A 15,710-nucleotide genomic window follows, 5' to 3' on the forward strand; every position below is an offset into this window, starting at 1 on the left:
CCTCGGCTCAATTATTCCATTATTTTCTAATTAAAATACAATACCACTCACAACAGAAACTTTTAGGATATGTTTTAAAAAGTTTATTTTTCTTGTATTACCGAGTCACACAATATTTATAGGACAACAGTAAGTCACGGTTTTCCGTGCCAGACAGAAGCGAACCTAACAGAATTTGTCGCAGGCTGTTCCCACAATGAAATTTGCATAAATGAACAGATAGTGCTGCTCTTATACCTCATAAAAAATGTAACACTTTACGTATCAAGATAATTGCATGTAATTTAAGATTAATACAAAGTATATCTCTCGTTCGGATCGAACAGCGAGCGGGCCAAATTGCTACGAGACAGGTTATGAAACAGAAGCAATCACAGGACAAATCTCTTTACTAGGAAGTCTGAGATGATCTTTGTAGATCGCTACCCGCCCACTCCCTTTCACCAATCGCAGCAAAAGACAAGCCCACTCTTGTGTCATCACGGCATTCATTCCTCTTTCGTTTACAATTAATGTAACATAGATTTCTACTCCAACATGTATTAGGCTTGTTCTCAATACAGGAAAGCAAATGCAATTGCACATACATACACACAGAACATTCCCTATGACGTGACTCTCAAGACAAGACCTAAAATAAATGCATATTCTTAGAATGCTGGGTATATTCGTATTCAAGCAATAATTACTAACTAAAGGCTGACGTCAGTGGCGTACGCAGAATTTTGTCAAAGGAGGGGTTATTATTAAAATTGTGTACAATTTACATTATCGGTATTTTAAATTTTGTGTATTATTATTATTATTATTATTGTTATTATTATTATTATTATTATTATTATTATTATTATTATGAGATAGGTTTGGAAGTAAATCCAAAAAAGACAAAGTATATGATTATGTCTCGTGACCAGAATATTGTACGAAATCGAAATATAAAAATTGGAAATTTATCTTTTGAAGAGGTGGAAAAATTCAAATACCTGGGAGCAACAGTAACAAATATAAATGATACTCGAGAGGAAATTAAACACAGAATAAATATGGGAAATGCCTGTTATTATTCGGTTGAGAAGCTTTTATCATCCAGTCTGCTGTCAAAAAATCTGAAGGTTAGAATTTATAAAACAGTTATACTACCTGTTGTTCTTTATGGTTGTGAAACTTGGACTCTCACTTTAAGAGAGGAACATAGGTTAAGGGTGTTTGAGAATAAGGTGCTTAGGAAAATATTTGGGGCTAAGAGGTTTGATGGATTTGAGGGAGGTGGGATATGATGATAGAGACTGGATTAATCTTGCTCAGGATAGGGACCGATGGCGGGCTTATGTGAGGGCGGCAATGAATCTTCGGGTTCCTTAAAAGCCAGTAATTATTATTATTATTATTATTATTATATTATTATTATTATTATTATTATTATTATTATTATTATTATGTGTATCTAATGCCTACCCACTTCACTTGCGTGATTCGGGTTCCGTATGTTGCGAATAGATGGCAGGATTGTGACCCCATTTTAAATTTGTACACTACTTCGGCGGGCTACACTGTACTAGGTTGAATGTATGTGTAAGTGTGATGTAGGGAATGGGTGAGGATAATGATAGGGAGAAGGGGAAACCCGGTGCGGGCACGTAGCCTACTTTTGTCGAATAGCATAAAGGCGGCCGCCAGGTTTAACGTCCCAATCTGATGGACGAATCACTATCAACAGTGACATGTACCTTCTCTTCATATGCACTGCGGAGAGATTTGAGAGATTTGGAATTTAACCCAGGCACGTTGGTGCACAATCTAGTGGTTAGATGTTGTACAACACCACCTTTCCTAATCCCAGGGTAGAAATTTTACAGGAAAATTTCTGACCCCGCCGGAAATCGAACCCGGATTATTATTATTTTACGGTATATTTATTAATATTATACTATGTTCTAATAGAAAATATTCATGAATGTCCTTATAAAATCTTTGAAATGTAATTTTTCCACAGCCATACAATTTTTAACAAATTTTAACTTCTGTTTAATATACAGTGTAGACCTATTTAGTCAACAGTTATTTGTATATGATAGATGAGACACTTTACTTTACATAACAGAAAAATCCACAGAAACAGTCAAATAAATTGAAATAAATTTAATTAAACACAATAATAGAGGGTAGCTGAGTTCATAGAGCAGCTGGCTACGGACTGGAATGTCCGGGGTTCGATCCCAGGTGGTTACAGGATTTTTTTTCGTTGCCAAACTTTCAGAACGGCCCCGAGGTTCACCCAGCCTCCTATAAAATTGAGTACTGGATCTTTCCCGGGGATAAAAGGCGGTCAGAGCGTGGTGCCGACCACATCACCTCATTCTAGTGCCGAGGTCATGGAAAGCATGGGGCTCTACTTCCATGCCCCCCCCCAAGTGCCTTCATGGCATGTTACGGGGATACCTTTTTACCTTTAATGGAACATAGAACTCACAAAGAACGATGAATGAATCTGGCATAATGAATATATTGAAGGAAGGATAGGACTGCCTTATGTCGATGTAGATTTTGTTACTCTGACAGTGAAAAATTAGAAGGATATAAAACAATACTCAAATCTAAATATGTCATTTTTTTGTTCAATGCGGGGGAAGGGGGGGGGGGATTCAAACTCTGTAATCCCCCGCACCCCGATTGACGTATTACTTTTCGGTGAATATTTGAGCCCTAGTACTTCGCTAAATGTAAGTTGTTCTGATATTTTAAGGGTATATGTGTTCTTAATTGAATCGGTGAGATGTAAAAGAGAAACAGCAGAAGGAAAAGATTCCACTAATGTTTTCCTTTCTGTACTATTACCCTGTATGACATCATCCGAAATGCAAAGAATGTCTTTGAAGTGAGATTGTATTGTATTTATTTACATTCCATGGTATTCGTACATTGCTTCACAGCTAGAATATGGAACATGTCAAACGAAAATAAAAATCTTAATTCGACATATCAACTATCAGTATAATTCACAGAGTCTCTATTCTTGTAAATATGATTGTTTACATCTTCTGGTATGTTTTTCAAACGGTTAAGTATATTTTTTCTGGCTATGTTAGTACTACTGGTGTTTTAATTATATATTACAGAAGATATTCTCCCATGGCCTGCAAGAAGACCGGACATGAACGAAATTTAAAATCTGTGATCTATACTGAAGAAGAAAGTGAACAAAAAGAGGCTTACAACAAAACATGGACTCATTTAAGCACTTCTGATCTCTGGCTAAATGATGCTGATATTCAAAGAAATTGTCGAATTTTGGTTTCCAGCATCCCTTACAAAATCAATGTATTAATAAAGAATAAGGGAATGTTCACAAAATATTAATAACCTCAAGACTCAATTTTCTGATCTTTATATCTGTGCAAAATACATTTTCGTTCATTATTTTTACCGATAAATACAGCTTCGTTGCACACATAATTAGTTTAGTCTAATAATTTGCCCACGTCTGTAATACTATAAATTCTTAACTATAATCACAGTCTAGGTGAAATATATACAGAAGAGTTTTACAATATAGTCTACTAATACAGCACAAAGTTTTAGTATCAATACTTAATACAACATAAAAATATTCATGAAGCATTGTTGAATTTCATGAATTCATTTACAGAGTTTCATTTTTTATATCCATAGGGAGGATATTAAAAATTTTTACTGCCATATAACGCACTCCTTTTTGATAACACAATAGACTTGCCGATGGAGTATGAAAGTCATTTTTGACGCGTATTTATGCTATGAACTGTTGAATTAGTTACAAAGTTTTCACGATTACATACGAGGAAGATTATTAATGAAAAGATATACTGACAAGCCATGGACATTATTTGTATTTTTTTTTTAAATAGTTCTACACACTTCCCTAGATTTGTCATCTACTATTATTCTAATTGATCTTTTCTGTAGTAGGAATATACTATTACTATCTGTGGAATTTCCCTAGAATATTATTCCAAAACTCATTACAGGGTGGAAGTAACTTATGCAAAGTTATACTGTTTTTAAGGTATTGATATTTACTATCTCTTGCATACATATAATAGCAAAAAAACTCTGCAGATAATAAATTGCAAGGAGTGGTGACCTTCTACATTCAAGAAACAAACAAAAAGTCTTCAGTATCTAAATAATTTCCAGATTAGTCATTAGTGCAATACAGTCAGCTCGTCTACAATGTTTATTGATGCATTCAGATTCATAAATGGACTGAACAGTAATTTTTTTAATCTTTACAAAGGTCGTGAGAACATAATGCTTCTAAAAGCACATGCCTATGATAATAAAGTTTCGATTAACCAAAAGAAACTTGAGGATGTGGCCAAGAAAGTACAGTATATTCCATAAGAGCGCAAGGAATTCTACAACAACATATTCATGCTGTCTGCAGATAAAGCTGCAGAAGAGCCTGATCGACTGTGCTTTGTGAGTGAAAGAAAGAGGAATGGACAGATAAAAGTTTTTCTTTTCTGCTAAATACTTACTTTCAAGTAAACAGATGTATCAAAATATTATTCCGACACTTTCTTAGAATGTTTGATTGTAACAGATATGATATTCATTGAAAATATTCCGTATATATCCTTATGAAAGTCGGTGAGATACAAAAAGAAAACATTCCATGCACTTTGAGCTTTGACGATGAGATAACAATAAACATTCTTGAATAATTTCAAGGGAAAAATTGTTCTGGGGCCGGGTATCGAGCCCGGGACCCTTTGCTTATTGCACAAATGCTGTATCGACTGAGCTACCCCAGGAACTATACACGACACCGTCACAATTCTTCGTGTAGAGTTCCTGGAGTAGCTCATTCGATAGAGCATTCGTGTGCTAAGCAAAAGGTTCCAGGATCGATACTTGCCCCGGAACAATTTTTTCCTTGAAATTATTCAAGCCTGCTTCACAGGGAGCTTCTACCTAAAGCCAGATTTGCATAATAAACATTCTGTTATGGGAATAGGTAAAAGATAATTACCTCAACTAGTTATACTAATTAGCAACAGTGACTTTTTCTCTGTGCATTAATTCTTCTCCAAACAGTTTATTATTATTATTATTATTATTATTATTATTATTATTTTTTTTACTTTCTTAAAATTACGCAATATGAAATATTTTCTTTTTGTGTCTCACCAATTCAATTAAAGCTTCCAGCCTTATCTTTCAGAAGGCTACACCTTAATATCATACTAATTAATGGATTCAGAAATTTAAACAACTATGAAATACATCTGAAACATATTAATTGACGAGTACATTTGCCATAATTTGCACCTATTGACAGTGCTGTGTATTTACGGTAAAATAGAATATGTAAATAAGAAACATAAGCCCCTAATTTTTTTTTTAATTATGAACCATCACAACTAAGGATTAAAATAAGTAATGCTTTATTATGGAGATATCTGCATCCATATATCTGAAGTTTGATACAATTTAGCTTCGTACAGTAAAAAAATTTTTCCAGCTAAATGTCTGAACTGATACAGATTTAAGGATTCTCCCCGTTTTAAATTATAGTCTTTCTGTTGCTTAATTCTAATTCAATGCAGAATTAATAAAAAACACAGTAAAATCTTGGTAAACAGTAGGAAATTAACTTAAGTTCCACATTATAAAACTGCGAAATTTTATTCCTAGCCAATGTTGTGTCTTATTTATTTAGTTAGTCATCAATTTGGGTGAAACTAGCACTGAGGTAGTTCTGGTGATTTCAGAAGTGAAAATAGTTCAATTTAAAAGTGTTTTTTTTTTTAATGGAGTTGATCGTATATGCAAGGTATTTACATTCTATGGAACTCATGCATCGCTTCACAGCTGGAATATGGAACATGTCAAAAAGATATTAATACCTAGTACTATAAAGTATTAATTATAGTCACAGTCTACATTAAATATATATAAAGAAGAGTTTTACAATTTACTAGTACAACACAAATGTTTAGTATTAATACTTAATACAAGACAGAAGTATTCATGCAGAGTTGCTAAATGTTAAATTCACCAACAGAATAGAAGAAGTGAGAAATTAGGCAAGTACTTCTTTAATTTGGCCCTAAATAATCTTATGCTTTGAGTTTGAATTTTTATATCCATAAGGAGGCCATTAAAAATTTTTACTGCCATATAATGCACTCCTTTTTGATAGCATGATAGACTTGCTGATGGAGTATGAAAGTAATTTCTTGATAAGTATTTATGCTATGAACTGTTGTTACAAAGTTTTCACGATTACTTACGAGGAAGTTTATTAACGAAAACATATACTGACAAGTCATGGGTATTATTTCTAGTTTTTTGTAAATGGTTCTACAGGACTCCCCTAGATTTGGCACCTACTATAATTCTAATTACTCTTTTTTGTAGGAGAAGTGGAGTACGAAGAACTACCTCAGATCTAGTTTAACCTAAATTTGAGTTGAATGTGGATATACAAGTGCTGTATTCCAAACTTTTGGTTCATTTCAAAAATACTAATATGTCGAAGTAACTAGCTATAGTAAACACCACTTTTCACTCACACAAAGAAGCCAAACGATATAAAAATGAGAGCTATCCCACAGTCAAATGTTTTTAATAACATAAAAAAACTGTATGGTGTAGGCCTATGAAATTTCATTTTAACTGTAATGTTGTAACTGAATATAATTTATAATGACAGCACTTGTGTGTTTGGTGACACGTATGAATTAACACATTGAAAATGTCAATATAACCATAACCTATCATAACATCCTTTACTTTAAACCTATTTATCTGTAATGCTATTGTGGGGATGGTAAATCTAATGTGAGCTACTGAGTGCAAACAGCGTATAACTTCTCAATAAATTGTAGATAAATCGTATTTAATAGTTTATATCCTCCGTTTTCGTAAGTTTAATTTCTAATCTTTTCGTAGTATGTTAAAATGTTTAACAGGTACTGATATTTTAAACTTGAATGCCATTTCATTAAGTGTAAGTTAAATCTACAGTTACATATATAGTTATCAATTAGTATAGTGAGGATCACGTAAGAACAGTTCCTAAAAGACGAATTTGGCCCTCTCTTCAGTGTTGCCAACTAATACCAGATTTCACCAAAGAGTTACTCTCTCATAATGTCATGTACAATAATAATAATAATAATAATAATAATAATAATAATAATAATAATAATATACTATTAACAATAAGATGTCTTGCTTGTTTATTACTTACTACACCTCATCTTTATGTTGGGAGATGTTTTCTAAATGATTCAATAATTTGTGAAAGAGTAGGCCTATATTTTCTTCCTGGACCTCTCGCACATTATGTTGGAAATTAGTAGATTTATATGATCTAATATTGAAATGTATTTTGTCTTACAACATGAAATTCATTGCTTTGACTAAACAGTTTACAATTCACAAGACCTAACCTAAAAATGTATTTTGTTTGATCACGTGAAATGATTAGTAGAATCTCTGAAAACCGAATGCCACTTTGAAATGTATGCTTAACAATACTTACTTACTCCTAATAATTTTGCTATTCTAGTTATAATTGTTGTCTCTGTGCACATTTTCTGTAGATCACCCAAGTGCATAATACACACCATATGTTAACTTATATTTACTTATCTTACTATAATCTTGAATTGTAACCGCAACACAAAATAATTATCATGTATTAATATAATACTGATATTAATTTAATTTTTAGCATGTTCGAATTTCACAAGCTTCCAGTAATCAGCTCAAAAATCTTGGAACAATTTGAATTTTCAGAATTTGCACTGCGGACAACAGCTGTTCCTGCTGCCAACATAACAGTTAGAAAATCACTACCAGTTGTAGTGTTTCTCAGTATCGAAATAAGCAACAAGTTGGCAAAAGAAAATTCAACCTTCAAACTAGAAAATCACCATAATCCACTAGCATATGCAGTAATGGTGAAAAAATGATTAGGTTTCACCTTTAGGGTATTAAATAGGCCGATCCGGACTATAGGTCTACTAAATAGAATAATACTACCATAAAATCAATAAATGTGAAAGTAAGACTAAGATTCATCTGACCTATTTCACACAATTAAGACTGTGAAGACATGTGGATAATTCTGTAACCTTTTACATTGTATGAAAATTACTTTTATGATTCAAGAATTAATTATAGTAAGCGCACAACGAAAATTACAAAGACTTCATCAAAATTAATAGGGAAGCAAACAGTGACGAAATGACACTGCTTATTGATTAATTCTGGAGGAAACTCTCCATGGATTTTAGAAATTCTCAGCATGTACAATTATTCTATATTATATTCTCATCATTTAGCCTATATACGTAGATTGTTAGGGGCGAACTAAGGTTTTACATGTTTTAAAGTTTCACGTAGTTTTTGACTCTGGTTAGTTTAGGTTGTATTAGGTAAGGTTAGCTTAGTTTTGGTTGGGTTGGTTAGTGAAGGTTACCTTAGTACTTTAGGTTGTGATTTCCTCGGCCTCATCTCATCTCACTAAATTTCACCAAAAATTGTAATGTTGTAATATTTTGACTTGTTCATATCTTAATCCTTCAATGCTAATGTAAGATCTATGGAATAGGCTACAATAAATAAAATACATTGTTAGGTTACAGTCGAAATTATGTGTTTTCGACTTTTTTGTTGCCTTTCGAAAATCGAGCATAAAATCATTTGTGAAAAAAAAAAAAAGTTCGAAAATCGTGGAGTAGTCGTCCTCAAGAATTACCATTTATTGGGTAGCTGTTTTTCTTGCTCACAGTTCTATTTATATCTCCGAACTAGAAAAAAATATTGTCTACCAGCTCTTTCAAAATAAATCAATGCACACGCCTAATCCAAACAAAACTGAATTGAATTCTCCCCTGCAGGTCAACACGATTATAAGGTATTAAATAATTAAAATCTATAGTAGAATTTTTATTTGAACCTTTGTACATTATAATTATTTAAATTGCTGTGATGTAATTAGATCTCCTTTGCAGTCAGATTACTGCTAGGCCTAGTTATTTTCCGTTACTGTAAAGTTGTAAGATATTCGAAACGTTGGAACAGATTTTGAAAAAGAAGAGTACAAAGTTTAGACCATCTAGGCCTATCTGACTTGAAAGCCTATACATATTCCAGATTTAAAATAGCCAACTAAGGAAATAGTTTAATACAACAGCAAAAATCTACGGAATATAACGTAGGGTTATCTGTTTGAACTCTTAAAATAATAGTTTGCTAGTAAATACAAAATTCACATTTCAAAGCACGGTGAACAATTTTTCTCAATGTCCAATACGCAACTATTAATACAAAGACATTAAGTTAATAAACATTAGAATTGCATCCATTTGTAAAGCATTTCCTACTGAAACTTTATAATTAAAGTGATTTATGTTTTACATAATATTTAAAATAACTTACGTTAAACTGTGGTAAAACTACAATAATTTGGACTAGTGCACCTTTCTTTCGATATTTAAACAATGTCAAAGTAAAAAGTTAAAACACTGGTGGTTCTGAAATAATATTCCTACCAAAGGGAATTAAATGCATTGCTTACAAGCTTACAAGTCATAGAAAGCTACACATTATTCTAAATCTATTCTACGTAAATGCGTAGCTACATGAGAAAGTACCAGAGTTGCGTTTATAATGATCCAGAAGTGAGTTATCTAATGGTTCTGAAATAATATTCCTGCCAAGAGGGATTAAATGCATTGGTTACAAGTCGTAGAGAGCTACACATTATTCTAAATATATTCTACGTAAATGTGTACAACAGTACCAGAGTTACGATTAAATTATAATTCAAAAGTAAGTTATCCAATGTTGTACAAATTAAGAAAGAGTTTAACTCATTGATATGATACTGCCATTTAATAACTATACTTTTATAATCTCAATAACAGCAACCCAAATAATAATTGATTCACAAAGTGGTGTCTTAACTTACACAGCCTGTGTCAGAATAATGATACCTATATTATGTTAAAATAGAATGTAGCTATCCATATGTTTGATAAATGGTATTACAATATCACTTCTTATCTACTGGCTACAGTATAATTGTAAGAATACTGCAATGTAATTTTAACTATTCAGTCAAAATTTGCTCTTAAGTACATCCATTCAGCGAAATTAGAATTTATTTGTTCCTGAACTGTGTAACTATAGATCACAAACCAATTAACGCTGAAATTCCAACCTAATTTCTGTACGCTGATGTTGACGTGGCGTTAGATCAACAGGTATCTAATTTCTTAAACATAACAGCACCTAAAATATCGTCAATTAATTTTGTAAATGTAACCCAGTTATTACGAACATTATCTAGTTTTCGCCAGAACCTCGCAGACCTCAATAGTATTTTAAAATATGGCGACTGTATAACGTCTTGCAGACGATTCTTACAACACCTATCATCACAACTTATATTTCTATATATATAAACAATTTATATATTACCTTATTCCTCAAGAAGTCCTCTATAGCACGATATGCAGAATCTGTCAATTTCACAAATATCAAAGACTTATTTTCATGAAAATTTCCCTGCGATGACAAACCATACTGAACACCTTGCACCAGCGCCGCCATTTCTATATCCTAACTTGCTCTTGAGCACCAGCTGACGTTGAGGTAGTCAAGCGAGCGACTATATGATAATATTTTCATACAATTCATAATATATTTATACAAATATAATATTTTTGCTTGAATTGGATACGTTGATTTTATCCAGTTATATCGTCTGTAATTTAACTGATTATTTGATTCATAAAATAATTGAACTATCATACAGAAGAGGGCACTAAAACCAGCATCTCCTCACGTGACACTCTGAGAATCGCATTGAAATCCGTACTGGTTAGTGAAATTTGTTCATTGTACTGCCATCTCAGAGGGAATACTTATATTATAACGTCGAACAATATCTCCGGGAGATGTCGACATGTAAATAATGATTCGGGACTGCAGTCCATAGATGGTAGAAACTATTTGCTGATAGTTGCTCCCACCTGGTGACAATATATTGAACTACTTCAGCTGTTAATCCGGGCGGGTATGAAATATGGCGCTATAGATAGTCAGCTGTTTTTGTGCGCTGTTGCTGAGGTGTGCGTTGATGTGCGAGCTCTGCGGGAGAGATTTGTTCCAAAAATTGTTTGTCCTACAGTTTGGAAAAAAGTTAACCATTAAATAATACTGTTTTGTTTGTCCTAAAAGGTGGTGATCATCGTGATAATTCATTACACCGAGTGTCATCAATTGAAATTGAGAGGTATGTGAATAAAAATATTTGGAATGGGGATTGTTCTTGACAGTGACATTGCCATTTTTAAGTAACAGTGTCGTTTTCTTTTACTATTAGCATATTATTTTAACAACTATTTACTTATGTAATGTTCTAGTAAGATAAGATACAACCTGCTATTTGTCGTGTAATATTAGGTAAATCGATAAAGTTTGTGACCTAACCTATAATCATAGCAGTGAAATAGAGAAAAATTTCAAACTTGTTACTAGTTGTTATATCGTATTCTGTGTTGTGCGTCTTGAACAATTTTTGGAGGGAGTTTTTAAGGAGCCTACAGTTCAGACGTATAGTATGTAAGTATTACTTTTGAAATTAAAACTTTGTGTGGCCATAGCACGAAAAACACTTTTCTTTTCTTTTTTTTTTTTTCCAAAGTAAAGAAAGAAAGTAGGCTAATGTTATATAATAAAGTACATCTAATTTTTGTTTGCGTTCAAATGAAAAAATTATTGATATATGCATAGCACGCGACGCTGGAGCTTCCAACTTGAGTTAGGTTTGGTTAGGTTAGGTTAGGTTAGGTTAGCTTAGCTTAGCTCAGCTCAGCTCAGTTCATAATCGTTACATCGTAATTTTTTTCGCCATTAGCTTGGGTTAGATTAGATTAGGTTAGGTTAGGTTAGTCTCGCTCATATTTTTTTTTTATTTTATTGGGCTATTTTACGACGCTGTATCAACATCTAGGTTATTTAGCGTCTGAATGAAATGAAAGTGATAATGCTGGTGAAATGAGTCCGGGGTCCAGCACCGAAAGTTACCTAGCATTTGCTCGGATTAGGTTGAGGGAAAACCCCGGAAAAAAAACCTCAAGCAGATAACTTGCCCCGACCAGGATTCGAACCCGGGCCACCTGGTTTCGCGGCCAGACACGCTGACCGTTACTCCACATTCATTCATTTCATTCATTCACAGGTGTGGACTCGCTCATAATTGTCATGTCGTAAAAACACACACATACACACTCACTCTCTCTCTGATTAAACTAACATTCAGCAACACAGCGCAATCAGAGAAGACCACTAGAGTGCAAGGTATTATTGTAACGGAAGGTTGGCCTCGTTTCGTACGGAGCTGTAGCAAATCGATACCCCCTCCCCTGTCCTCCTCAAGCTTGCGAGTCAAGGTCGTAGCCATGCTTTTAGAGGCTTCTGTTACAAGCCTTGCTGCTCTCTCCATTCTGGAATGACTGCCAAAAGTGAACTTAATATATGGAAGAATCAGAATGAAAGCAGGTGTTACGATACATCGTTATTACGAACTTACAGGCCTACTGTTACTAGGAATAATAAATCCAATTTTTTGGGTAGACTAAGTTTCAAAAGCCTCTAAAGATCTTCACGGCTGATGTGATTTAGATATTGTGTCACCTGATAGTACTAATATGCAGGACCTATATCATGCTGAAGGAACACATGTCCCCTTGTAATCAATGGAACCTCGTTCATTCATAGTGGACGTTCATTTTGCAGAAATTGTGCATAAATGGACCCAATCAAGTATCATTGATCATAACGCACAACACATTTGCAGAGAAATGATGCCGGAAATTTGTTTCTAGAGTGGTAGGCCTATGTGGATTTTTGTCAGAGCACCAATGCATATTGTGTGTTTTTGATATTTTTGCAGTTGAAGGTAGTTTCATTGGTGAAGATTAACTTACTAATGGAATTACTCAGTGATTAGCATTTATCCATCTTTAGAATTCTGATTAATTGGCTTCATCTCCTGGTTGAAAATGCTGCAGTTGGTATATGTGAAATAGTAACGAGCCTTCCTCATATATTTAGCCATACTCTTACATGTAGAACACCGATATGCATATACACATCTCTGTGTTCTACTTACTGAAGAATGTTTTACTTCATTCGCAATTCATGCGCACGTTCAAACATAGTATGACTGCTGGGAACAGTACGAGTCTCATGCAGTTTATTGTCGACACTACTGAACGCTCTTGATTTTGGTACAGATCTCGTAATTTATCTCTGCCTCTGTGCAACATCACATTTGCGGTGGGGAGGTGAGGCGATGGAGGAGAGTTGTAATGCTTTCTAATGCACTGACGCCTATGTTGTAAGATAATCATCATCATCATCGTCATCATCATCATCATTCATGGCTCTACAGCCCAAAGTGGGCCTTTGCCTCCTGCAATGTCCTTTTCCATGCTGCCCTATCCTTCACCAACTGTAGCCATCCATTAATTCCGCACCTCCTCATATCTTCCTGAACTGAATCCCACCATCTATTCTTCGGTCTTCCTCTCCTCCTTCTCCCTTCTGGTTGACTGTGGAATATCTGATATACCTTCCTTTCGCTCGTCATTCTACCAGCATGTCCTATCCATCTCATCTGCTAAGTCTAATCGTAGAAACTATATCAAGTTCACCATAGATGACCATTAATTCATCATTATGTCTCTTCCTCCAGTTACCATTTTCACAAACCGCTCGCAAAATCCTCCTCAGTACCTTCCTCTCGAACACCCCGAGTCGCTTACACACATCCGCATTCACAGTCTACGTTTCAGCGGCATATAAAACTACCGGTCTAACCAAGGTTTTATACATTTGGATTTTGGTAGTTCTAAATACATTCTGGCTCTTCATCACTGGAAGTAGTGCATAATAAGCTCTGTTGGACGATTTATATATATATATTTATTAAACACACTGTGTACAATATGTTGTTGTTGTTTTCTAATGCCAGGCGTTTGACAATAAAGTCATTTGACCTCTTGCACTCCAATATTTTTCAAAGATATTATCATGACCAGCCACTGAAGCACAGATTTTGAGGTGTTCCGAATCCATTTCTTGGTTTGAGTTGCACAATGGGCAGTTAGGGGACTGATATATTCCAATTCTATGCAGGTGTTTGGCCAAACAATCATGGCCTGTTGCCAATATAAATGCAGCTACAGACGATTTTCGTGGTAAATCGGGAATTAACTGTGGATTTTGATGCAGAGAGTTCCATTTTTTCCCTTGGGATTGAGTTATCAGATTTTGTTTGTTGAAGTCTAAGTATGTAGATTTAATAAATCTCTTCACAGAGTAATACGTAGATTTAGTAACAGGTCTGTAAGTAGCAGTGCTGCCCTTCTTTGCTAAAGCATCCGCATTCTCGTTTGCCAGGATTCCACAATGGGATGGTATCCATTGGAATACAATTCTTTTATTGAATGATAATAATTGAGAGAGCATTTTAGTTATTTCTGCTGTTTGAGATGAAGGTGTGTGTTTAGAGACGATTGATAGAATAGCTGCTTTGGAGTCTGACAATAGGAATGCAGTTGTATTGTCAGACTGTGTACAATATAAAATATGAATGTTCACTGGAAGTTCTTATCATTTGCGTAAAAGTTCATTGGATGAGCCCTTGCGGGGCATGCAATTAGGTGATATTGTGGGTAGTGCTGACCGCACAGCCTGCAGGAACACTGGGTCGATGCCTGGTGATATCCTCTTTGGTCACAAACTCTATGATGAAAGCCATGTGCCGCGGTTCTCGTGAAGACATGCCTGAGTTCAAAGTTTGGTCCTTTCCAGTCCTCTGCGTGCATTGCGGGCATCCGGAAGAAGTCTGGGTCAATTGCAGATGCCTTTTGCTCCCTGTCTTCGATGTGGGCTTCGTACGCTGTTGTGCTGCCTAGGTTGTTGTTTGCCCTCAATTCCCTGATGAAGAAGTCGGTGTCTGCTAGTACGTGCACAAGTCTTGTCCGCGTGGTTTTTGGTAGTCTTAGTGCTCTTTTTATGTACATAGTCTTTACAGCTTCCAGCCTTTTCAGGTTAGCCTTGGTGAGGTGAGCCCATATTTTGGTGACTGCATAGCATGCTATTGGTGCTATCTTGATATTGAAGAGTCTTAGGGCTGTTTTTAGGGACAGTTTCTCGAGGTTCTTGATTCCGTATATGGACTTGATTGCTGCCGTGCATCTTTCCTCTATATGCTTGGTAAATTTTTTCCCCGTTACTTGCATGGTTAGTCCTAAGTACCTGTAAGAGTTTACCATCTGAAGGTTGTCGTTGCCACATGTGAAGACGTCTGTTCTGGCTATGTTTCCTCCTCGTCTGAATTTCATAACCTTAGTTTTGCTAGTGTTTATTTCTAGTTCATTCCTTTTTGACCATTCGCTGAGAGTGTTGAGTCCCTGCTCAAGAGCTGGCCTGCTTCTTGACAGCATTATCATGTCGTCGGCATAAAGCAGCATTGATATATCTTCTGAGGCCACCTCTTTGATTATGACGTGGGTCAACAGGTTAAATAGCATTGGGCTGAGGGGGTCTGTTGGACGATTTAATCCTGTTCTCAACTTCCTTTCTAAGGTCATTATTACCAGTTATAGTAGATCCCAAATATACAAATTCATCGACTA

The 15,710-nt window shown here is 34.8% G+C and overlaps 2 protein-coding genes across 11 annotated transcripts in view; one reads left to right on the forward strand and one right to left on the reverse strand.

Annotated features, from left to right (window-relative positions):
• The window catches only part of Su(Tpl) (Suppressor of Triplolethal), a 400,679-nt gene extending 390,042 nt beyond the window's left edge, over positions 1 to 10,637 (reverse strand). Inside the window, exon 1 of the mRNA XM_069840232.1 lies at positions 10,480 to 10,637. Coding sequence (XP_069696333.1) covers positions 10,480 to 10,611 — 132 coding nt within the window. The 5' untranslated portion in view covers positions 10,612 to 10,637. The remainder of the gene's footprint in view (positions 1 to 10,479) is intronic.
• A 445-nt stretch (positions 10,638 to 11,082) lies between these two features.
• EndoA (SH3 domain containing GRB2 like, endophilin-A) overlaps positions 11,083 to 15,710 on the forward strand; it is a 392,332-nt gene continuing 387,704 nt past the window's right edge. For 3 of the 10 annotated variants that reach the window (XM_069840243.1, XM_069840241.1, XM_069840242.1), the window contains exon 1: positions 11,085 to 11,296. The gene's annotated coding sequence lies outside the window, so the exon portion shown is untranslated. Of the gene's footprint in view, positions 11,297 to 11,601; positions 11,626 to 15,710 lie in introns of those variants that run through there. The other 7 variants (XM_069840236.1, XM_069840239.1, XM_069840238.1 and 4 more) reach the window with 4 other exon arrangements.

Source organism: Periplaneta americana, chromosome 11, assembly GCF_040183065.1.
Source record: "Periplaneta americana isolate PAMFEO1 chromosome 11, P.americana_PAMFEO1_priV1, whole genome shotgun sequence".
NCBI classification, from domain to species: Eukaryota; Metazoa; Arthropoda; class Insecta; order Blattodea; family Blattidae; genus Periplaneta; species Periplaneta americana.